Here is a 24,457-nt window from a genome sequence, read left to right as displayed (position 1 = left end):
TGGGCAAGTCTTTATATCTATGTATTTTTGTATGTAAGTGAACATCTTTATATCTGTGTGACCGACTACATTATTCTCTGCAATGTATATGTATGTCTCTTCTAGAAATATGTTGACATATTGTGAGTTTATTATTATTTTCAAATGTTAATATATGTTTTTGAATTTCCTATTTAAATTTCTAATATGGTAAATATTAGTATATGTAAACTACATAAAGAAAAGTTCTTTGGGACCCTTAGTAATTCTGAGAATATAAAGACATCATGAGACCAAAACATTTGAAAACTGCTGAAAAATAATGAGTAAAATGCTTCCCTTTTTCTTTTCTGATACAATTAATCTCACTACATTATAGCAGGGTTCTCATTTATGAACAAACCTGTTCTGTCACTTTGGAGCATACTCTCCCGATGACCATGGGACTTGAAGGTTGAGCGGAAGGTCTCTAACTGCTTCTGAATGTTAACTGTGGCTATTTTAACAATATCAGCCGCTGAACCTTGGACTGTTGTGTTGATAGCCTGACGCTCAGCCTATGAAAATAAATAACAAGGGCTCCATCAGATACATCTACATGGTTTCATACCTGCTTTTAGTATCCACGGATCAGTGCACACATCTGTAGCCTGGACCAAGATGTAACCCAGGACATCAACTATTAAGCTGCACCCTAACAACTAGAATGACCTAGGGCTCTAGATTCTGGGCTATCGTCCACATGAAAACAGTCTAAATAGAAGAAGGTGAGATTGCTTCAGTTTAGAAATCTTCAACATTCCATAATCAAAAACTGCATTACACTTAAAATGTACTTAGTAGTTCAAAATTATTTCACAAACATATATATCATCAATGTTATAGTTCTAAACTTCACTCTAAAAGATCTATTCCTTAAGATACAATTCCTTTTAAGCCTAAATAGATATAAGTAGAATATCATTCTTTGTGATGTGAGAATGTTCCAAGCACATCTTCTATATCAGTGGCTTCTTGGTCCTATGTAGAGTTTGGCCCCCAGAGCATCTGGAGCCCTCTGGTTTGAATTAGAGCTTTCTTATGGGCTGGGGTTAATCATTAGCTGCTAGTGAAAATGCATACCCTAGATTCCTAGATATTAAGTTAGAACTTCCCCAAAACTATTGCTGCCATGAACTGCTTGGCAGGCAACCATAGCTGCTAAAAGTGATCATCCTAAAGCAGCAAGGATGGGCATGTGGGTTCAAGGCATAACCTACCTATGAATACCATTATCTACCGCCCCAGAAGTTCTCAGGAAGTGGGAAGGGTCTACACTCTGGAAGGATCCATGTAACTTGAGACTAGTTTTATGTCACCTGGGTTAAAACCAACTCCTAATATAGTAAATAGTTGTTAAAGAGATAGACAACCCCCCTCCTTTTTTATTGTTTTGTCAGATGCTGATGAGTCTACTCTAAACTCATTCAGTCGTCACTGTTTAAAGGGTGACTGAATTTCAGAGTTCTACGGACGCCTCTCCTTCTTGAAACCATAGGCTGCTTTGTAGCGGACTGTGTTACTGTTGTTCTTACTTGTTGCCTCACCCAATGCCATGTGATTTCAAATGTTCACTCTAAAAGGTTGACCTTGACTTGTTCTGGCAAATGAAAGTTTTAAGAGCTATCCAACACTGTCACAAAAAAAGGCTTATCCCAGATAGAGACTTTTCTTTCATTCTGAATTCCAGAATGAAGAAAATATGGAGCAGAGCCACAGTCAACCCAGAGCCAAACTCTAATATGAATTAAAAATAAAGTTTCTTATTATAAGCCATTGAAATTTTAGGGTAGTTTTTACTGTGACATAAGCAAGCATAAAAATAAAACTAAGATATACACTTCACTCTCATCATATTGTACTTCCCTGATTCTCTTCCAAAATAAAAAAAACTTGGCAGTCTTTGGGCTTCATGTCTCACAGTCTCTGTCCCCTCACAACCAGGGCTTTTTCATGCGTGTAACAAAGATAGGTTTCTGGTAATGGGAGATCAGGCCATTAGGACCAACCCTCCCGCTGATAACAATGGGATAAGCTGGATAGAGAATGTCTCTTTGAATCAGATGGTTAAAAAGAAATGGGAAATTAAAGAACCCAGAGCGCCATGAGAGAAAGAAAACCAAGGAGATGACCCTGGCATTGGAGGCCACATTTCTCCCACAGACATCAACAGATTCGAGAAGAGGCAGCTAAGAGAACCTCTGAGTGGAGCTTGATGGTTTTGAAGGACCTGAGGAACCAACAGGGCAAGAAGTAGAAGGAGCACTAGTAAACCATCAAGTTGCCACCCCAAAACTAACACCGTAGGAAAAAAGATAAATTAGAGATATTCTGGTCTTAACATCTTTGTTTCAATTCATTCTTAATCCTGAAATTGGATCAAAGTCATCCTAGACTATTGGTCATTCTAGTTTCCTGCCAAAAGCAAATGAAAATCTTCTGAACAAGGTAATATTATCATACAAGCTTCAAATCATACCCACAGTCTTTCATAATCAACATTTAACACTCAATAAAAAACTACCAGCACAGCAAAGAATTGAGACAATATAACTGTTCTTGTAGAAAACTAAGAAAAACAAAGTACAGTAGAAACAGACTACAGGGATACAAGTTTGGGACTTACTAGACTATAGACTATTATCAAATTTATTAGACTGTAAAATAAAGTTTAATATAAAGAAAATAAAAGACAAAATTGAGTATTTCAACAGAGAACAAAATACCCATAAAATAAGAAAAAAATGGAAACTTAAGAACTGAAAAATAAATATAACTTACTAGAGCTTTGAAGTATATCTTGAAATCTGGGATTATGATACCTCCAGTTTGGTTCTTCTTTTTTTCAAGATTGTTTTAGCTATTTGGGGTCTTTTGTGGTTCCAAACAAATTTTAGGATTATTTATTCTAGTTCTGTGGAAAATGGTATTGGTGTTTTGATAGAGATTTCATTAATCTATAGATTGCTTTGAGTAGTATGGACATTTTAACAGTATTTTTTCTTCTCATCCATGAGCATGGAATATCTTTCCATTTGTTTGTGTCATCTTCAGTTTGTTTCATCAACATTTTTATAGTTTTCAGAGTACAGTTGTTTCAACTCCTTGGTTCAGTTTATTTTTAGGTATTTTATTATTCTTGGTGCAGTTGTAAATGGGATCGTTTTCTTAATTTCTCTTTGTGCTACTTTATTATTAGTGTATAGAAATGCAACAGATTTGTGTATATTAGTTTTGTATCTTGTCACTTACTGAATTCATTTATCAGTTCTATTGTTTTTTGATGGGGTCTTTAGTTTTCTATATATAGTATCATGTCCTCTGCAAATAGTAAAAGTTTTACTTTTTCCTTACCAATTTGGATGTCTTCTATTTCTTTCTCTTGTCTGATTGCTGTGGCTAGGACTTCCAGTACTATGTTGAATAAAAGTGGTAAGAATGGACATCCTTGTCTTGTTCCTTATCTTGGAGGAAAAGGTCTGTTTTTTAACCATTGAGTATGATGGTAGCTGTGGGTTTTTTCACATATGGCCTTGATTATGTTCAGGTATGTTCCCTCTAAACCTACATTGTGGAGAGGTTTTGTTGTTGTTGCTGTTGTTTATGAATGGACACTGTATTTTCTCAAAAAGGCAAGAAATAACCAGTGTTGTTGAAGATGTGGACAAAAAGGAACCCTTGCGCACTACTGGTGGGACTGCAAATTGGTGCAGCCACTATGAAAAACAGTATGGAGTGTCCTCAAAAAAATAAAAAATGGAATTACCATATGATCCAGTAATTCCACTACTGGGTATTTATCCAGTGAAAACAAAAACACTAATATGAAAAGATATATGTACCCTTATGCTTATGCACATTTTACAATAACCAAAATATGGAAGCAATCCAATTGTTCATCCATAGATGAATGCATAAAGAACATGTGGTATATTCCTACAATGGAATATCACTCAACCGTAAGAAAAGAATGAAATATTGCCATTTGCAACAACATGGATGGACCTAGAGGGCATAATGCAAAGTGAAATAAGTCAATCAGAGAAAGAAAAATTCCATATGATTTCAGTCATATGTATAATTTAAGAAACAAACGAACAAAGGAAAAAAAAAAAGAACAAACCGGTAGTTGCCAGCCAGAGGGAAAGGAGGGCGAGGGAATGAAATAAAGGGAATCAAGAGTACACTTATTTTGATGAGCACTGAGAAATGTACAGAATTGCTGAATCATTATATTGTACACCTGAAATTAATATAACACTGTGTATTAATTATACTTCAATTTAAAAAAGCATCACTCTGTGCCAGGGAAAAATATAGAACTTTAAAGTATTTAAACATTACCTTCTTGTAGTTTGGTGTGTGTGTACAGTAGGGGATAGTACTGATATGAAGGGAACATAAACCTTCTGGAGTTCTGTAAAAGTTCTAAAGCATTTAGAACATAAAAGCTCAACAGTTGAGTTCAATAGCAAACTGAAGAGCAAAATCAGTAGATTGAAAGATACATTAGAAGAAAATATCCAGGGGGCATCTGGGTGGCTCAATCAGTTAAGCGTCTGCCTTTGGCTCAGGTCATGATCTTAGGGGTCCTGGGATCGAGCCCCACGTCGGGCTCCCTGCTCAGCAAGGAGTCTGCTTCTCCTTCTTCCCCTTTCCCTCATGCTGACTTGCTTTCTAATAAATAAAAAAATCTTTAAAAATAAAAAAAATAAAAAGAAGAAAATATCCAGAATTAAGCAGGATGAAATATAAATGTGGGAAATACCAAACAAAGAGTATTAAACATAAGGATTTTTTTTTTAAGTTTTAAAAAAAGTTTCCTTTTGGAGAGGAAAGAATGCAATGAAGCAATAATTAAAGAAGAAATGACTAAGAATTTTCTGAAATCAACAAAAGATATCAAGTCACAGATTGAAAAAGTTCTAATACCCTTAAAGGATCAATTAAACACACATATTCACAGAGAAGCACATAAATGAAAAATATATGCATACTTAGGCAATCACAGAAAATATAATGGAAATAGAGACAGAAAGAAAAATACTGTATGGAAAGCAACCTAGAGAAGAAAAGCAGATTATATTCAAAGGAGGGACAGCTAGACCACGGGTGAGCAAACTACAGCCTTCAGGCCAAATCTAGCCTAGCTTCTGTTTCTATAAAAATGTTTTATTGAGACACAATCACACTCACTCATTTATGTATTGTCTCTGACTGTGTTTGCACTATAAAAACAGAATTTAGCAGGTATGACAGAGACTCTATGCCCTACATGCAAATATATAAGTGAGCTCACTTTATCAGACACAGGCACAATTAAAAACCTAAAGGGAAGTTCTACTTAGTAATAAATGTTTAAAATTTCCCCCTGAGATCAGAAAAGAGGCAAAGATCCTCACTATTACTACTTATATTCAACAATGTCCTAGTTGGTAAATCAAGCAAAAGTAATAAAAAGAATAAAGTTGGAAAGGTAGTTATAAAACTACTTTGCAGATGATAATTGTGATGATAGAATATCTACAAGTATCTACAGATACATTTTTGGAATTAGTAAATAATATTTGCAAGGCTTGTAGACAAAAGAAAAATAAAAACAATTATAATTCTAAGTGTCAGTAGCAAAAGTTGGAAAATGTAAAATAAGTAGGAAAAGAGTAAAAAAAAAATACCATTTGCAACAGCATCAAAACTTTTCAAATACCTAGGTATAAATCTAATAAAAAACATATACAATCTCTTCCCCAAAATTATACATTAAGAGAATTTAAGAACTACAGACCTAAATAAATTGACAGATATATCATGTTCATGGATTAGAAAACTCAAGTGTATGAGTATGTCCTTTAATCCCATCTTGATCTAAGAATTCAAGGCAATTTCAAAAAAAATCCCAGCAGGATTTTGTGTTGTGTAGAAATTCACATGCTGCTTCTACAATTTATATGGAAATGCAAAGAACCAAGAATGAGCAAATATTCTTGAAAACCAAACAAAAGAACGAGGTAAGAAGACTTACTTTATCATATATCAAGACATCTCACAAAGCTGTATTACAAAGGCAATGTGGCACTGTCTAAAGAATGAACAAATACAACAGACAAAAATAATGTGTCTAAAAACAGACATTCATATTTGAAAATTAATTTGTGGCAAAAGTGATACAATAAAGTAGTAGGGGGAAAGCTCAGTCTTTTCGATAAATAGTTAGGGACAACTGTACATCCTTGAGTGGGAAGGAGAAAGACCTTGACCCTCAGTCTCTCAAAATACATAAAAACCAGTTCCTGGTTGATTATAGATATAAATGTATATGGCAAAACCAAAAGCTCTTAGTGAATATTTTCTTGAAATTGGGGTAGAGAAAACTTTGTTAAAACAGATCAAGGAAAATACTACAATAATACAAAAGATGGATAAATCCACGGAAGCGAAGGGTTCATATCTGGAATATATAAAGGACTGTCATAAATCAGTTAAAAAACAGACAATTAAAAAAAAAGACAAAGATATAAATAGACCCGCCACAAAAGAAGATATCCAAATGGATAATAAACGAGAAAGGAGCTCAACATCACTAGTCATTAGGGAAAGGCAAAAATCGGAGGGGGATATGAACCATGATAGACTGTGGACTCCGAGAAACAAACTGAGGGTTTTAGAGTGGAGGGTGGGTAGGGAAATGGGTGAACCTTGTGATGGGTATTAAGGGGGGCACATATTGCATGGAGCACTGGGTGTTATATGTAAACAATAAATCTGGGAACACTACATCAAAAACTAATGATATACTGTATGGTGACTAACATAACACAATAATAAATAAATAAATAAATAAATAAGGAGTGAGGTACCATTACACAGTTACCAGAATGGCTAAAATTAAAAAGACCAATGACAGCACGCAACAGCAAGAATGTTGATAAACAGAGCTGATGGCAATGTTAACTGGGATAACCACTCTGTGAAACTGTTAGGCAGTATGTACTACAGGTATAAATGTGCTTATTCTATGACACACCAATTCCACTCTAAAGGTAATGAAGTTGGGCACATATGTTTACCAAAAGACACATATAAGAATGTTCATAGCAGCTTTATTAATGATAGCTAAAACCTGGAAATAGTGAAAATTTCTGCCATCATTCAAACAGATATTTAAATTGTTGGTATGTTCCCACAATGTCAGTTAAATAAAGACACGAGCTAGAGTTGCGTATGACACTAATGAATCTCACAGACCTATATTTGAGTGAAAAAAGTAAGACCCAAGAGTATATACAGTACAATTGCACTTAAATAAAATTCAAGTTCATACAAAACTACCCTATAGTTTCATATGTGTGCTGGGGTGGGGAGTGGATGGTATTGATTTCAAGGGAACATAAAGAAGACTTCCAGGTGCTGGAAAAGTTCTATATCATGATTGGGATGGTGGTTTTATGGGTATACACATTAAGACTTCCAGCTTTATGCTTAAGGATTTGTACCCTTTACTGCACATGTTATTTCTCAATAAAAATTTTAAAAATAAACCCAATTAACTCCCTCTCCTCATCTAAAGTTACTCATAAGAATGCAAAGGCCAAACACAGTGTGGGAGAGAATATTTTCCAAAAATGTAATCAATAATGAGCTCCTATATATAAGAAAAAGACAGGGGGGCCTGGGTGGCTCAAATGGTTAAGTATCTGCCTTCAGCCCAGGTCATGATCTTAGGGTCTTGGGAGTCTGCTTCTCCCTCTCCCTCAGCTCTCCTCCCACCCCCGCTCTACGTTCTCTCTCTCTCTCAAATAAATAAAATCTTTAAAAAAAATAAAAAGGAAAAAGAAAACTCAACAACAAAAGATGAACCAGAAAACTTAAAAAAGTACTTTCCCAAGAAAAAATAACCTATTGGCTAATACAGATTTGTTAAGTTGCTTTACCTCATTAGTATTCAAGGAAATGCAAAGTAAAACTAATAAGATACTACTTTAAACCCACCAGAATAGCTAAAATTGTATCATCTTAATAGCAACTGTTGGCAAGGATCCAGAGCAATGAGAACTTGTACATACTTCTGATAAGAGGACGACTGCTACAACCACCATAAGAAACCATTTGGCTTTACCTACTAAAACCATTTGGCTTTACCTACTAAAATTCTATGACTTGGTCTTTACCAAACATAAACGGAAACATATGTGCACCAAGGACCTTGGACAAGAATTTTCAAACCAGCAAGATTAACTCTGAGAAACAAACCAAGGGTTTTGGAAGAGAGGGTGGAGGGGATGGGTGAACCTGGTGGTGGGTACTAAGGAGGGCACATATTGTATGGAGCACTGGGTGTGGTGTATAAACAATGAATCTTGGAACACTGAAAAAATAAAATTAAATTAAAAAAAATTAAAAAAAAATAATAATAAAAACTCTAAACTGGGAACCTAAATGCCCATCAATAGAAAAATAGATAAACTGTGATATATTCACATAATAGAATTTATTACACTATAATAAAACAGTTACTCCAAATGAAACATGAATGACTTACCTATGCAATTTTGAGTGAAAGAAGCTAGATGTAAGAATATATACAGATGATATAGAAAGAGGTCAAAAATACACAAAACTATAGGCTTAGAAATGACGATAGCAATTATTCCTGGGAGGGCTGTGGGTAGTGATTAGGAACTATCAAGGGACTTTCTATGACTTGAGTAGTTGCTACACAGGTGTAGCTCTGTGATAATATACTGAAATTTATATTTGTTTCCTGTATTTTCCCGATGTGTATTTTTCAATATAATAAGGGTTTAAACAAAAAGTAAAACCAAACCAAAACCAAAATTTACCTCTGATTATGTTTATTCATAATTCAGAGGGTTTGAATTTTCTTTCTTTCTTTCTTTCTTTCTTTCTTTCTTTCTTTTTTTTTTTTTTTCCAGTAACAACATAATGAATCAGTTAAAACTTTGACTCCTAAGGTTTGGCATGAAAAGGTTTACTCTCAGAGAGCCCAGATATGGACCCTCAACTTTATGGTCAAATAATCTTCAACAAAGAAGGAAAAAATATACAGTGGAAAAAAGACAGTCTCTTCAATAAATGGTACTGGGAAAATTGGACAACTATATGTAGAAGAATGAAACTCGACCATTTTCTTATGCCATACACAAAGATAAACTCAAAATGGATAAAAGACCTCAACGAGAGGCAGCAATCCATCAGAATCCTAGAGGAGAACATAGGCAGGAACATCTTCGACATTGGCCACAGCAACTTCTTTCAAGATATGTCTCCAAAGGCAAAGGAAACAAAAGAGAAAATGAATTTGTGGGACTTCATCAAGATGAAAAGCTTCTGCACGGCAAAGGAAACAGTCAACAAAACAAAGAGGCAACCCACAGAATGGGAGAAGATATTCGCAAATGACAATACAGACAAAGGGCTGATATCCAAGATCTATAAAGAACTCCTCAAACTCAACACACACAAAACAGAAAACCATGTCAAAAAATGGGTAGAAGACATGAACAGGCACTTTTCCTAAGAAGACATACAAATGGCTAACAGGCACATGAAAAAATGTTCATCATGATTAGCAATCAGGGAGATTCAAATCAAAACTACATTGAGATACCACCTGACACCAGTTAGAATGGCCAAAATTAACAAGACAAGAAACAACAAGTGTTGGAGAGGATGTGGAGAAAGGGGAACCCTCTTACACTGTTGGTGGGAATGCAAGTTGGTGCAGCCACTTTGGAAAACAGTGTGGAGATTCCTTAAGAAATGAAAAATAGAGCTTCCCTATGACCCTGCAATTGCACTACTGGGTATTTACCCCAAAGATACAGATGTGGTGAAAAGAAGGGCCTCCGGTACCCCAATGTTCATAGAAGCAATGGCCATGGTAGCCAAACTGTGGAAAGAACCAAGATGCCCTTCAACGGACGAATGGATAAAGAAGATATGGTCCATATATACAGTGGAGTATTATGCCTCCATCAGAAAGGATGAATACCCAACTTTTATAACAACATGGACGGGACTGGAAGAGATTATGCTGCGTGAAATAAATCAAGCAGAGAGAGTCAAGTATATGGTTTCACTTACTTGTGAAGCATAAGGAATAACACTGAGGATATTGGGAGTTAGATAGGAGAAGTGAGATGGGGGACATCGGAGGGCGGGGAGACAAACCATGAGAGACTGGACTCAGAAACAAGCTGAGGGCTTTGGAGGGGAGGGAGGTGGGGGGATGGGTGAGCCTGGTGGTGGGTATTATGGAGGGCACATATTGCATGGAGCACTGGGTGTGGTGCATAAACAATGAATTTTGGAACACTGAAAAGAAATAAAATGAAAAAAAAAGAAGAAAAGGCTTACTCTCACAACTTTAGGTGCAAAAATATTAATTTTCAAAAACTTACAGGGTTCATTTACATATATGACTCTATCTACCATTTTTCATAATGTAAATCCCAAGAAACATAACTCCTGTTAGATCAAGTCTAAATTTTTCAGCCTGCCATTAAAAGCCTTCCACTAGCTGGCTCCATTTGACCAGTAGAAAATTATCTACCCCTAAGTGACAACTGATTTAGACATATGGTAAAAGCCTGATAAATATTTGATATCTGCTTATATGGGAGCCTACAGAATGAAGAAATAACAAAAAGCCAACTATTCCTCCATGGTCCCTAAGAGCATTAGTGCTCTGAAGGTTTTCAGCTCCAGACAGAAGTTCAGCAGTATGGGGCTGGGAATTTTCAATACATACAATGTGTAGTGGGCACTGACATGCAAAAGTATGGGAGAAGATGAAATACAAGCAGTTTAAACAGGAAGATGTAGACGATAATAGAAATTTAAATGTTCAGATGCATAGAATACTTTTGTGGATCCCAATGATTTCAGAGTTTTTAATAATAATTTGAATACATGCCATCAATAAATACTTAAAATGGTGCTAAAAAAAACAGCCTTCTTCAATATTTTGGATATCCTAATAACCTCTGTTGAGCCAGTGCTTTTAAAACAAATACACAAGTAGAATGAACCAAAAATGAATTAACCACATTTAATGATTGGCTAATCTCTAAAAGCATTGGCAATTAGGTGTGGTATGACAAACTGGTATATGATAACTGAAACACAGAACAACTAACAGATGTAAAAATTAAATTTATAACTTATTAGCAAAACAACTAAGTAACTGGTTTACTGAAAAAGAAGATCTTTAAAGTATACGAAGTATTACTAAGTGAACCCATATTTACATTAGTCTACTAAAGACTGTGTTCAGCAAACACAGGCATGAGCCATCACTTCAAAATCCTTAGTGAAACAGAAGATCCAATTAATACACTATTGATCCCTAAAAGGAAAATCATCTGTGTTTAGTCTATAGAAAAAGTATATGTCATTAAAATACTAAGTTAAAAATCCAGAGACATTTCAACATACGTGAGCTTTATGATAAGGGTTGTTGTCATTGATTCCTGGTAAATATCTACGCCTTCCCAAAATGGTCTGAACAAACCCATTTCTTTTACAATTCTTCACTGTCTCTCTCATGAAATGATTAATGCCTACAAAGAAAACACAAAAATAATTATAACCAAAGTCCATTCTTAAGCTCATTCACTAGCTTCAATATAGTGAAATATGCCAAAACCCTACCATGATTCTTCAAATTACATTGCATCATCAAAATTTCGCATATAAACTCTCATTCCCTTTTTGCATATAAACTTTTCATTCCCTTTTTGCAGACTCAGAAAGTTAGATACTAAAGGGACTTTAGAAATGATATACTCTAACTCTATCACGAACAAAAAACAGGAAACTAAACTCCAGAACAACAGAGCAGGTACTAAAACCTAGGATCTTAAGACTATTCCATGGTACTTTTCACAAGCTTCTATTCTTTGATTATGTTAATCTTTTACTCTTTGGTCTTACCACTTCCAGGCTGAAAACATTAACAGCTCCTTGTTAGCATCTAAGCTACAATCCAAATAGGACCTCACTGCAATTAATACACAAATAATAAATACTTCATTAGGAATATATACAATTCACTTCTTAAAAGTTTAAAAAGACTATGTATAGTATACTATTGAAACGCATTCATATTCCCTATACCAGCATTCATCCTTTGCAATATAGGCTCATTATTATGTCCTATAGATCTTCAGGGTGAGTGTGTTGTTCCAGGCCAGCCAATGTCTTCACTGCTCATTCCTGTCTCTGAGTTACAGAAGTCTTCTCTAACTGATCTTTTTTTTTTTTTTAAGATTTTATTTATTTGACAGAGAGAAATCACAGGTAGGCAGAGAGAGAGAGAGAGAGGGAAGCAGGCCCCCTGCTGAGCAGAGAGCCCAATGCGGGACTCGATCCCAGGACCCTGGGATCATGACCTGAGCCAAAGGCCGAGGCTTAACCCACTGAGCCACCCAGGCACCCTAACTGATCTATCTTTATTCATATGTGCAGTCTCTGCTTTCTCACAGCTCTGCTCATCCTAAATAATAAACACTAATAACTCCTAACTAAAACACCTCATTTGAGGATTTCCATGTGTGGCTGGCACAGGAGAGACATTTGAGGAGACTGTGGGTGAAAGAAGGGGAGAAAACCCTGCCAACTGAAGCTGTTGGTGATATTCAACCACCAGCGTAAGAATTTTAGAAAGCAATAAAGGCTGTCACCTTTTTCTGTTTAAGAATTACTGTGTTGGGGCGCCTGGGTGGCTCAGTGGGTTAAAGCCTCTGCCTTCGGCTCTGGTCATGATCTCGGCGTCCTGGGATCGAGCCCCATATCGGGCTCTCTGCTCAGCAGGGAGCCTGCTTCCCCCTCTCTCTCTGCCTTGCCTCTCTGCCTACTTGTGATCTCTGTCAAATAAATAAATGAAATCTTTAAAAAAAAAAAAAAAAGAATTACTGTGTTATTGGGGCGCCTGGGTGGCTCAGTAGGTTAAAGCCTCTGCCTTCGGCTCAGGTCATGATTCCAGGGTCCTGGGATCGAGCCCCACATCAGGCTTTCTGCTCAGCAGGGAACCTGTTTCCTTCTCTCTCTCTCTGCCTGCCTCTCTGCCTACTTGTGATCTCTGTCAAATAAATAAATAAATCTTTAACCAAAAAAAAAAAAAACCCAAAAAACAAGAATTACTGTGTTATTATTGAGAGAAGAGCAAAGAAAATGATGAGATTGATGAGAATGCATCTCTATAAATTCTCTTACCTTACGCTTGTCAGAGGCCCTCAAATATTCAGAGGCTGAAAGAACTACTTTAAAAAAAGCAAACAAACAGAGGGAAGGGTCGGGGGAGGCAAAGCAGGAAACAGATTCTCAACTCTAGAGAACAAACTGATGGTTACCAGAGGGGAGGTGGGTGAGGGATGGGTGAGTAGGGAAGGGGATTAAGGAGTGTACTGTGAGGAGCACCAGGTGATGGATGTATGAAAGTGTTGAATCACTGTATTGCACACCTGAAACTAATATTATACTGCATGTTAACTGGAATTTACATAAAAACAAAAAAAATCAATCCTGTTATACAGTTTACATACCGTAGAAGTAACCCATTTTAGGTGAATAGTTAGATGCATTTAACAAAGGTACACTACAAGATATGAAACATTTTTATCACCTTTACAGTCATCCCTCCATTATCAGCCTCAAACTCTCACTGATCTGCTTTAAAACACCATATCTTGGTCTTTCGTGGTCTTAAAATTCATAAAAATTGACTTATACTGTACGTTCTCATTTGAGTTTGTTTTCTTTTGCTAAATAGTATTCCATAGCAGAGATATACCAAAATTTGTTTATCCATGATCCTGTTCATAGACATTTGGTTGTTAGGAATAAAAATACTATAACATTTACATACAAGTCTTTCTTTGGATATGTTTTCATTTTTCTTGGATAAATACGCAATAGTAAAGTTGCAGGATCACATTATTGTTTCACTCTATATCAAAGAGTCATAGCATTTTCCAAAGTGGTTGTACCATTTTACAACTCAACCAGCAATGTAAAAGAAATACAGTGTTTTTTATTTTAGCCATTCTAGTGTTTTTGTAATGTTATCTTTTTGTGGTTTTAATTTGCTTTTCCCTGATGACTAATGATGATAACATTCGACGTGGTCATTCATATATCTTCTTTTGTGAAGTGTCTGTTCACATCTTTAGACCTTTATTTTATTGGATTGTTTGCTTTCTCAGCATTGGGTTATAAGAGTGTTTTCTATATTCTTGATGCAAGTTCATTAGACAGGAACTGCAAATATCTTCTTTTTTGTGGCTTGCCTTAGGTTTGCTTAATGGTGTCTTTTACCAATGTTTATATTTTATGTTTAATTTGGTGTAATTATTACCAAAGAAATCTTTGCCTACCTCAATGTCACAAGTTTTTTTCTCCTATTTTCTTCTGGAAGATTTATAGTTTTAGCTTTTACTTTTAAATCTATGCTCCATATGAAGCTAACTTTGGAATATAGTATAATAGTTGAAGTTCATTTTTTTTTCCATACTTGTCTCCAGTTGTTCTAGAACCAATTATTGACATGACCATCTTTGCTCCATTGAGTTACCATGGTGACTGTTGAAAATAAAGCCACCATATACATATAGGTCTATTTCTGAACTCTTTATTGTGACCCATTTTTTCCTATGTCTACTCTTACACCTACTTTGATTATTGTAGTTTTATGCTAAGTTTTGAACCCAGGGAGTGTTAGTACTCAACACAGTATTTTTCCCCTCAAAAGTTTCCTAGTTATTCCAGACCCTTTGAATTTCCATATAAATTTAAGATCAATTTGTCAAATTCGACACAAAAATCTAATGGACTATTGACTGGAATTAAATTGAATCTATAGGACAATTTATAGAAAATTGCCATCACAATAATATTGTACCTTCTAATAAATTAACATAGTAAACTTCACATTTATCTAAGTATCTTCAATTTCTTTCAGGATTGTTTTAGAGTTTTCAGTAAAGTCTTGCACATACTGTTGAATTTATCCCACATATTTCATGTATTTTGATGTTATCATAATGGTTTTATTTTTACTCCACCAATTACTAGTATACAAAAATCCAAATGATTTTTACAAATTAACTTTATATGGGGATGGGGCACTTGGGTGGCTCAGTGGGCTAAGCGGCTGACTTTGGATCAGGTCATGATCTCAGGATCCTGGGATCCAACCCTGCATCAGGCTTTACACTCAGGAGGGAGTCTGCTTTTCCCTCTCCCTCTTCCACTCCCCCAACCCCTGCTTGTGCTTTCTTTCAAATAAATAAATAAAATCTTAAAAAAAACACACACACAAAACCCTATACAGTGGGACATTTCTAAATTTAGTTATTTGTTCTAATAGTTGTTTCATAGAATTCAAATGATTTTCTATGTATAAGATCATGTCATATGTGAATAAAGTTTTCTTTGGGGACTGAGGTCAGGGCTGATTACAAAGAGTATGAAGTTGGGGACTGAAGTAACTTTCTGGGATGATATGGTCATGATTCCTTATCCAGGTTGTGGTATAGGTTATAGGACTCTGTGCATTTGCCAAAACTTATACAAATATACATCTAAAAAGGGTAAATTTTACTGTTATGTAAATTGTACCTCAATAAATTGCCAAAAGACAAGATAATTTAAAACAATACTCAAACTGCTCTTGTTCTTTCACAGTTTTTGGTACATTTAATCAATGGTTTATTGCTTCGAATTGAAGCTATTAAACCTAAAGCATAACACAATTCCAAGATTTTATGGCATATTCACAATGACAAACTAGCATATACATCAATTGGAGTTTTTTTTATCCCATTTTTGTTCCTATTTTTATGAAAAAAGACCATCTTAGTAAATAATCATAAGGATGATGTTATTTAATTAACATTATCTGGTGAAAACTTCTCAGTAATAGAAATGTTAACAGAAAATTTTTTAGTGCTATTTTTTCAATTAATATGGCAAGATAATTGACCAGTATGTAGAAGATAACAATGTTTAATGTTTCTTTACCTGTATATCTGGATTTGAAGGAATCAATATAGCAAGCAGCATCATTTTCTTTAATGCCCATCTGCTCTGCCAAAGATTTAGCACCCATTCCATAAATGATTCCATAGCAAATCTGAAAAGGAGTCATCACACTCAGAAAGTAAATTAAAGGTCATAACTACATAAGCTGCAAATATAAAAAGTTGATCAGGATTGAAATTTGGTAAGCTTTTTATTTCATAGTGTGTCAAAGAAATGATTAGATCTGCTTTGGGTAGGTTAAATTCATAGAACCTGATATCCAGTGAACATCTTTTCTCTTTTCTGCCTTTTAACAATACTTTGAGGCTGGGGGAGGAAGGGGAAGAACATGAATAAATATGAATGTGTGTGTGTTTTAAGAAACTAATCCTAGTGATTTAAAAGGAAAGATTTATTTCTCTTTGTCATGTATCCAGTAGTCTTCAGAGCAGTTTTCTACTCCTATAATAGCACATTAACTTCTGCTTAGAGAAGTGCCCAGGAGTTAGGAAAGAGAAGCATTACAAAAATTCCTCTCCTGGCTCTTGCATAGGACAGAGCAGGAAGAGAAGGCTTCAGGGTTGGATAACAGGGAATACTTCATTGGAAATAAATATGCTTCCCACCCCACCACCTCCTGATATCCCACAACTGCAGAATTCAGTTGGGCTAAACAAATTCCTGAGGAAATTTGGGGAGTAGTAGAAATAGTTAAAATAGGTCAGTAGGAAATTGTAAATTTAATAATAAGTATTGTCTGGGTTTAAATCCTAGTTCCAGAATTTATAAGATTATCTTGCAGAAGCTACCTAAATTCTTGTACCTCGATTTCTTCATCCATGAGGATAGTAATACCTATGTCATGGAATTGTGAAATTACTAAATTATTACCTCTTAAGTGATCAGAAAACTAGCATAAAGCAAGTTCATATAAATGTCATTAAATATAATTTTAAAAGATAGCTTGTAAAAGATGATTATCAGAGTCCCAAGCTACTTTTAATGTGATAAAATAACTAGAAGTTTTTGTCCTTTCCCTGTCTTTTTTAATACATTGAGAAAGATTTTTTTCCTCCTTTTATCTTTTCCTTTTAGGTGTTTCTACATTTTATTTTACTGTGACTTTTTTTTTTTTTTTTAACTTGGGTAGTACATAGCACTGGCTGAGATCTCAGCCAGACCCAAGGAGTAGACGGTGCAGAGCATAAACACTATTAAGTCATGCAAGAACTTATGAAAAAGAGACAGATATCATCAGTGGATGAGTGTTTAGGTGATAAAGTCAGAATGTCTAAGTTCTGCCATTCTGAGCTCATCCTGGCTCCACCACTTATAGCTATATGATCTTAAGCAAATTACTAACTTTTGGTGCTTCCCTTTATGCCTACTTAAAATGGGAATAATAATAACTTCATGGGTTTATTATGAAGGTTAAGTATTGGAACATTACCTCTTTTATCCAGGGTTCAATTCTTGCTGAATGCAGGAACCCAGAGATTATTAAACAGAGAGGGCAAAGCTGGTTTTCTAAAGAATGGAAGAAACGTGCTGGTGCTAAACAGGCAATGGTGAGAGGAAGGGTTTCATATCTAATGAGCCAGTCAAGACTTACAGCTCTGAGTAACTAGAAGTATAAATGCAAAACTAACACAGCAGGATCTTAAAGGTGGGAGTGATGGTCTTTTGCTGCAGCCAGCAATCCTATTTTCTCAAAAATGGCATCAGATTTCCCACAGGCCAAGTGGTAAAAGAAGTATCAGTGTCAATAGAGGCCAGAAAATGGCATAAATGTGGCCTTTGACTTTCTCTGTACATGACAGTCATCCAGGAGTAGGAACTAAGATGGACCCACTTGAAAAGTCCAAGGACAGTATAAAGTTTCACATGTAGATTAGCTAACCAATGACCTCAAAAAATGAAAAAGCTTATCAGTTATTAATTATAATCCACAGTTCAGTGATTTTTTTCAACAAACATTTAGAGAACACCTGTAAAAATAAAAAGATGAAAATGTTTACAGACGAGAAAGACATTTTTTAAAATACACAAACATACACATAAATAACAACTACTACCACCACGATATCTACCACTAATGTGGATGGCTTTCCTCATGTGAAGTAGCCTCAGACAAAGTCTATCTGATTCTTTCTACCGACTCTGTGAAGAAGAGTATAATGAATACCATGAGACAAGCTCAGCTGAATATGGTTTGAAAGATCCACAGATGGAGAAATCATCATTCCTCAATTGCAAATGACCAAGGCATTTAAAAAAAATTTTTAATCATTAAAATTCTCATATACGTTAAACATGTTCACCTGCTTTGCTTGTTGCCTCAGATCATCCCCAACAGACTCTAGCTCAATCATCTTCCACTCAGCTGCAATACTCCTAAAAACATCAGCTCCAGTGTTTAATACTTGAATGAGGCGATGATCGTGGGATAAATGAGCCAAGATCCTCAGTTCAAGTTGAGAGTAATCAGCAGCTAATATTAAGCCACCTGAAATAGAAATGATTTTAGAAAAGCTGGTACAAAGGTAAGTCCACATTTTATACAGTTGAGCAGGATGACAAAAATTTAGTTCTAACTTAGAACCATAAGATTAGGGGAAGGGAGGGAAAACTGAAGGGGAGGAAATCAGAGAGGGAGACAAACCAGAAAAGACTCTGGACTCCACGAAACAAACAGGGTTACAGAAGGAGAGGGGTTGGGGGATGGGATAACCGGGTGATGGGTATTAAGGAGGGCACATGTGGTGATGAGAGCTGGGTGTTATATGCAACTAATGAATCATTGAACATTACATCAAAAACTAATAATGTACTATATGTTGGCTAACTGAACATAAAAAAAAAGACATTATGTGCCCAAAAGTTAAAATCTTGCTCTTAATGTGATGCAATTCAGTTCTGTAACTTAGATAATTTTTTTTCTGTTCAGCTTTCAAGTATATGTAATATGTGTAAAGCCACCCCTGACCTCTGCCCCTTAAACCACTATGCTAGTGCTTTCCTCAGTGTTTCCGCAGCATCTGACACATAATCTAAAATGGTCCTTTTGTGCCTCTCCCACATAGCACAGAGCCATTAGGCATGGGATACTTAATTTTCTTTTGCATTCTATGCAAAACCTTGTGCATAGGGTGCCTGGGTGGCTCAGTCAGTTAAGCATCTGCCCTCAACTCAGGTCATGATCCCAGGATCCTGGGATCGAGCCCCGTGTCATGCTCCCTGACCAGCAGGGAGCCTCTCCCTCTCCCTGCCGTTCTGCCTACCTGTGCTCTCTCTTCAAATAAATAAATAAAACATTAAAAAAAAAACAAAAAAAAAAAACCTTGCACAGTTCTGGTACTTCATAGCTCCTTAAATAGTTGTTGAATGAATGAATGAAGAAACTGGTTTGCAATGTGTGCACATTTTAAGTGGGCTGGAGAGAAACATTGTGTTCTCCTTTGACAATAAAAACATTCAGTGGACTGTGGACTCTGAGAAACAAACTGAGGGTTTTGGAGGGGAGGATGGTGAGGGGTTGGGTGAGCCTGGTGGTGGGTGTTAACGAGGGCACGTTTGCATGGAGCACTGGGTGTGATGCATAAACAATGAATCTTGGAACACTGAAAAAATAAAATAAAGTTTAAATTTTAAAAATTAAAATTAAAAATTAAAAAAAGAAAACATTCAGTGGAAACAATCGAGGGGTTGATATGTGGAGAAGGTTACTTAGAGGATTCAGAGTTTACCTATGTAATAGAAATGACTGGATTAGATACACATGGCAAAAATAAAATTAAAAAGATTGTGGCTAAGAAAAAAGGAGGGAAAATGCGACTGATATCACCACACCACACACTCATTGCCATATTATAAAAAAGGCATGCTACAAATCAAGAACAAGAGAAAATATAAAGAAGCAGTTCACAGAAACAATCAAAAGAACCTTAAACATACTAAAGAATGCTCAACTTCATTCACAATAAAAGAAATGCGAACTAAAACTATAGCAAGAAACAATTTTTCTCTACTTAAACTGCAAAAATCCAGAAATTGGGCGGCACATTCTGTAGCAAGGTAGAGAAAGAAACACTGTTATTGGGAACTAAATGGTTACTGCCCTCTATTACAATGCAATTCAACAATATCTATCAAAATTGATCAGGTTTACTCTGTGACTCAGCAAACCCACAGTTTGTTATACAGATGACCTGCACAGAGATTAAACTGGTTTACGTTCAAATTTATTTACTGATAATCAAAACTCTCCATTACAAAAACATTAAATGAAAAAAGGCCCATAAGAGTGTATCTGGAATCTTTTTGTGTAAGAATAGGAGGAGAAAATATTACATATTCATATTTGCTTATATCTGCATAAAAAACACTACAGGAATATATGAGAAACTCATATAGGAGGTCATCTAGAAGAGCTATAGGCAATAGGATAGCTAGGACATGAAAGGAAGCAAACTTTTTAATACATACCTTTTATATATTTTGATTTTGAAATTATGTGAATGAATAAACAATTTAAAAATATCTAATATTTAAAACAAATTACCACAATTTTTATGGCCTTCCTGCCATAAATAAGAAAAAACTGACAAATCTGTTCTCAGATGTTAGAATAGACAGTGCAGGACTACAATCTCTAAGAAGCAGGGAGGAGATAGGGGACAAGGTAAGCCACGCAATAGTCTCAGTTTTCTGAAAGGAGGAATTTACCAGAACACATTGCAGTGAAGGAAAGATGAAACAAAGCACTATGATCTGAGCTGAGGAAGCAGAGACTAGAGTTTGTGCCTGCCGAGGAGGCTAGAATTTGTGATAATTTGACCAAATACTAAAGGAGCGAAAAGTTCAGGAAACCAGACAAAAAAACCATATTAAAGAAATAACTACTACCAAAAAAACAGCCACCATCACATAGTTGTCAGCTGAACAACTCCTTGAACAACAACCTCTTGAACGTTGAGAGATGTTCAAGCTGTGACCAGACCGAGTAGACAGACCTTGTTAACACGTTGAGCACCAAGTAGAGACCTCAACAAGGCCACAGCTTACAATCAGGGCTAATCTAGCCCTAGAAAAAAAGCCACTTTAAATATTTGCTAACAAAGCTTTAAAAGTCACAAAATGATCAAGCTGAATGTGAAAGTAATTGTCTGCCAGAAGAAAATGTTATTAATGAAGACTACAAAATCCCAAATCAATAATGTAGCAACCATAATGTCTAGCACACAATTAAAAAAAAATACTAGACATAAGAAGATCCAGGAAAATGTGACTCTGAGAAGGAGAATATTTAATCAATAGAAAAATGACCCCAAAATTAAGAGATGGTGAAATTTTAAGTAGCTACCATAGATAATGTTCAGGAATTTAAAGAAACATGCATATAATGATGTAATAAATAGTGAATTTCTGTAAGGTAATAAAAACCAGACAAAAAATCAAATGAAAATTCTAAAGCTAAAAATGCAGTATCTGAAATGTAAAATTAACTAGAAGGATGTGACAGCAATTAGACACTGTAGAAGAGAAATCCATGAACATTTAAGAGTCAATAGAAAATATACATTGTAGCACAGGATTAAAAAAAAAAAGGAGGGAGAATAAAAAAGAAAAAAGTTTCAGTGACCTGTGGGGCAATACCAAGTGGTATTACATATGTATATTTGGAGCAACAAGAAGAAAAGAAAGAGGAGAGAGAAATGAACAAAAAATATTACAAGTGGGACATCTGGATGGCTCAGTTGTTTAAGTGTCTGACTCTTGGTTTCAGCTAAGGTCATGATCTCATAGATCATGGATCAAGTCCTTCATGGGGCTTTGTGCTCAGCAGGGGAGTCTGCTTGATGATTCTCTCCCTCTGCCCCACCCCCATGCTTGCACATGCCCTCTCTCTTTCTCTCTAAAATAAATAAATCTTTTAAAAAATTACAAGGTGGGGGGGGCGCCTGGGTGGCTCAGTGGGTTAAGCCTCTGCCTTTGGCTTGGGTCATGATCTCAGGATCCTGGGATCGAGCCCCACATCGGGCTCTCTGCTTGGCGGGGAGCCTGCTTCTCCCTCTTTCTCTGCCTGCCCCTCTGTCTACTTGTGATCTCTCTCTCTGTCAAATGAATAAATAAAATCTTAAAAAAAAAATTACAAGAGGGGTACCTAGGTGGCTCAGTTGGTTAAGCACCTGCCTTTGGCTCAGGTCATGATCCCAGGGTCCTGGGATTGAGCCCTGCATTGGGCCCCCCGTTTGGCATGAAGCCTGCTTCTCCCTCTCCCTCTGCTTCTCTCTCTCTCTCAAATAAATAAATAAAATCCTTAAAAAAAATAAAAGAATATGAAAAATAAAAAAAATTACAAGAAATAATGGTTGAAAATGGTTCAAATTTACTGAAAAATATAAGCACATATATTTTAAAAAAAGACTAAGCCAACTTAGGATATCCAACAAACTCAAAAGTCTTAGAAGCAAAGCATGAAAAACTACCCAAAGATTCTATAAAAAAAAATTTAAAAAGCATCCAGGGAAAGTTAGTTATATTATCTTGAAGAAGCAAGAAAAATGATGGTGTACTTCCCAATAGAAATAATACAAACCAGAAGTTAGTGGAAATATATATTTAAAGTGCAGAAGGAGAAGGACTGTAAATCTAAAAATCTACGTCACATAAAATTATCTTTCAAAAGTGAGGATAAAATAAAGAAATCTAGGGACATGGGAATGCTGGGATAAATCACTCTCAGTAGAACTGCATTATAAGAAACCTTAAAGGAAGTACTCTGGAGGAAGTACTTCAAGATTCCTTGAATTACTCCAAGAAATGAAAAGTGCTAGAAATGGTAAAAAGTGGACAGGTAGAAAAGACACTTTTTTAATTTCTTGATTTCTTTGAAAGATAACAGACTTTTAAAAGCAAAAATAATAACTGTATGGCAGAGTTTATAAGTCATAGAAATTAAATCTATTATATAAGAGGGGAAATGGAAAAAACTTTACAGATGAAGTGGTATAAGATTATTTGAAGACAGTACGTGATGGAATACATATATACATATTGTATACTCTGAAATATCTAAGATAGTTAATAAGACAATAGAGGAAATAAAAAGAACAATAAAAGTAGTCACTTAAAGCTTTAAAAAATAAAGAACAGATAGAATAAATAAAACACAAATAACAAGACAGTAGAATTAAACCAACTGCATGCCAATGATTACTTTAGATGCCAATGGACTAAACACTACATTTAAATGACAGAAATTTTTGGATTTAATCCGTATACATTTAATTTCAATGAACTTAAAAAAATTATAAAAAGCAGTATAAAATATTGTCATGTTAAATACAATTTTATTGTTTAGGTAAGAATAAATCAATGAATGAACAGATAAACAAAATAAAATATATACATATAATCAAATATTATTCAGCCTTAAAAAGAACGGAAATTCTTTTTTTTTAAACATTTTATTTATTTTTTTGACAGAAGGAGAGAGATATCACAAGTAGGCAGAGAGGCAGGCAGAGAGAGAGGGGGAAGCAGGCTCCACACTGAGCAGAGACCCCGATACAGGCCTCAATCCCACAACCCTGAGATCATGACCTGAGCCGAAGATAGAGGCTTAACTCACTGAGCCACCCAGGCGCCCAAAAAGAACAGAAATTCTGACAAATACTACAACATGGATGAATCTTGAAGACATGATGCTAAGAGAAATAAACCAGACACAAAAAGACAAATACTGTATAATCCACTTATAGGAGATACCTCAAGTAGTCAAATTCACAGAGACAGAAAATAGAATGGTAGCTGCCAAGGACTGGGGGTTGACGGCGTTGGGGGAGAGTTACTGTTCAATAGATAGAGAGTTTCAGTTGTGGAAGATGAAAAAGTTCTGGGAATGGATGGTGATGATGGATGCACAAACAACCATGATGGGTACTTAATGCCAAGAACTGAACACTTAAAAATGGTTACAATGATATAGTGCTGAAAGTTCACACTTAAAAAGCAAAACGGAAAATTACCAACCAGGTGACACTGTCATGGACCTAAATTCCTCCTTAGAATATTTTCTGACAGAAATAAAACCAGTTCAGATGGTTAACTGCACTCACCCAGACCTGCCAACTGGCAGAAGATAAAGGACCAAATTTGTATACAAATAGTAGGGATGATTTGGGAGTTAAATCCTGACTTCCAAATGTCTCATGACTACAGTTTATTGAGTTCAACCTTTCATGAAAGGCCTGTGACTAGAGTACTAAAGAGGTCAGGCAAGAAAAGGGCAGCCTTGGGGGTTACCCCTGCAATAGGAAACAGTGGTGTGGAGAGGAGAGAAGCAAAATAGCAAAGCACATCAGAGAAACAAGAAAATTGTGCCCTTAGAGATCAA

The 24,457-nt window shown here is 35.6% G+C and overlaps 1 protein-coding gene across 1 annotated transcript in view; it reads right to left on the bottom strand.

Annotated features, from left to right (window-relative positions):
- Positions 1-24,457, bottom strand: part of POLQ (DNA polymerase theta) — a 134,124-nt gene that overhangs the window by 3,189 nt on the left and 106,478 nt on the right. The window contains exons 25-28 of the mRNA XM_080819162.1: positions 18,381-18,565; positions 16,060-16,171; positions 11,476-11,600; positions 383-536 (exon numbers count right to left, since the gene is read on the bottom strand). Of these exons, the coding sequence (XP_080675288.1) occupies positions 383-536; positions 11,476-11,600; positions 16,060-16,171; positions 18,381-18,565 (576 nt within the window). The remainder of the gene's footprint in view (positions 1-382; positions 537-11,475; positions 11,601-16,059; positions 16,172-18,380; positions 18,566-24,457) is intronic.

Source organism: Martes martes, assembly GCF_963455335.1.
Source record: "Martes martes genome assembly, chromosome: 1".
Lineage (NCBI taxonomy): Eukaryota > Metazoa > Chordata > Mammalia > Carnivora > Mustelidae > Martes > Martes martes.
Note: the sequence above shows the minus strand (reverse complement) of the source record. Positions and strands in the feature narration are given on the sequence as shown.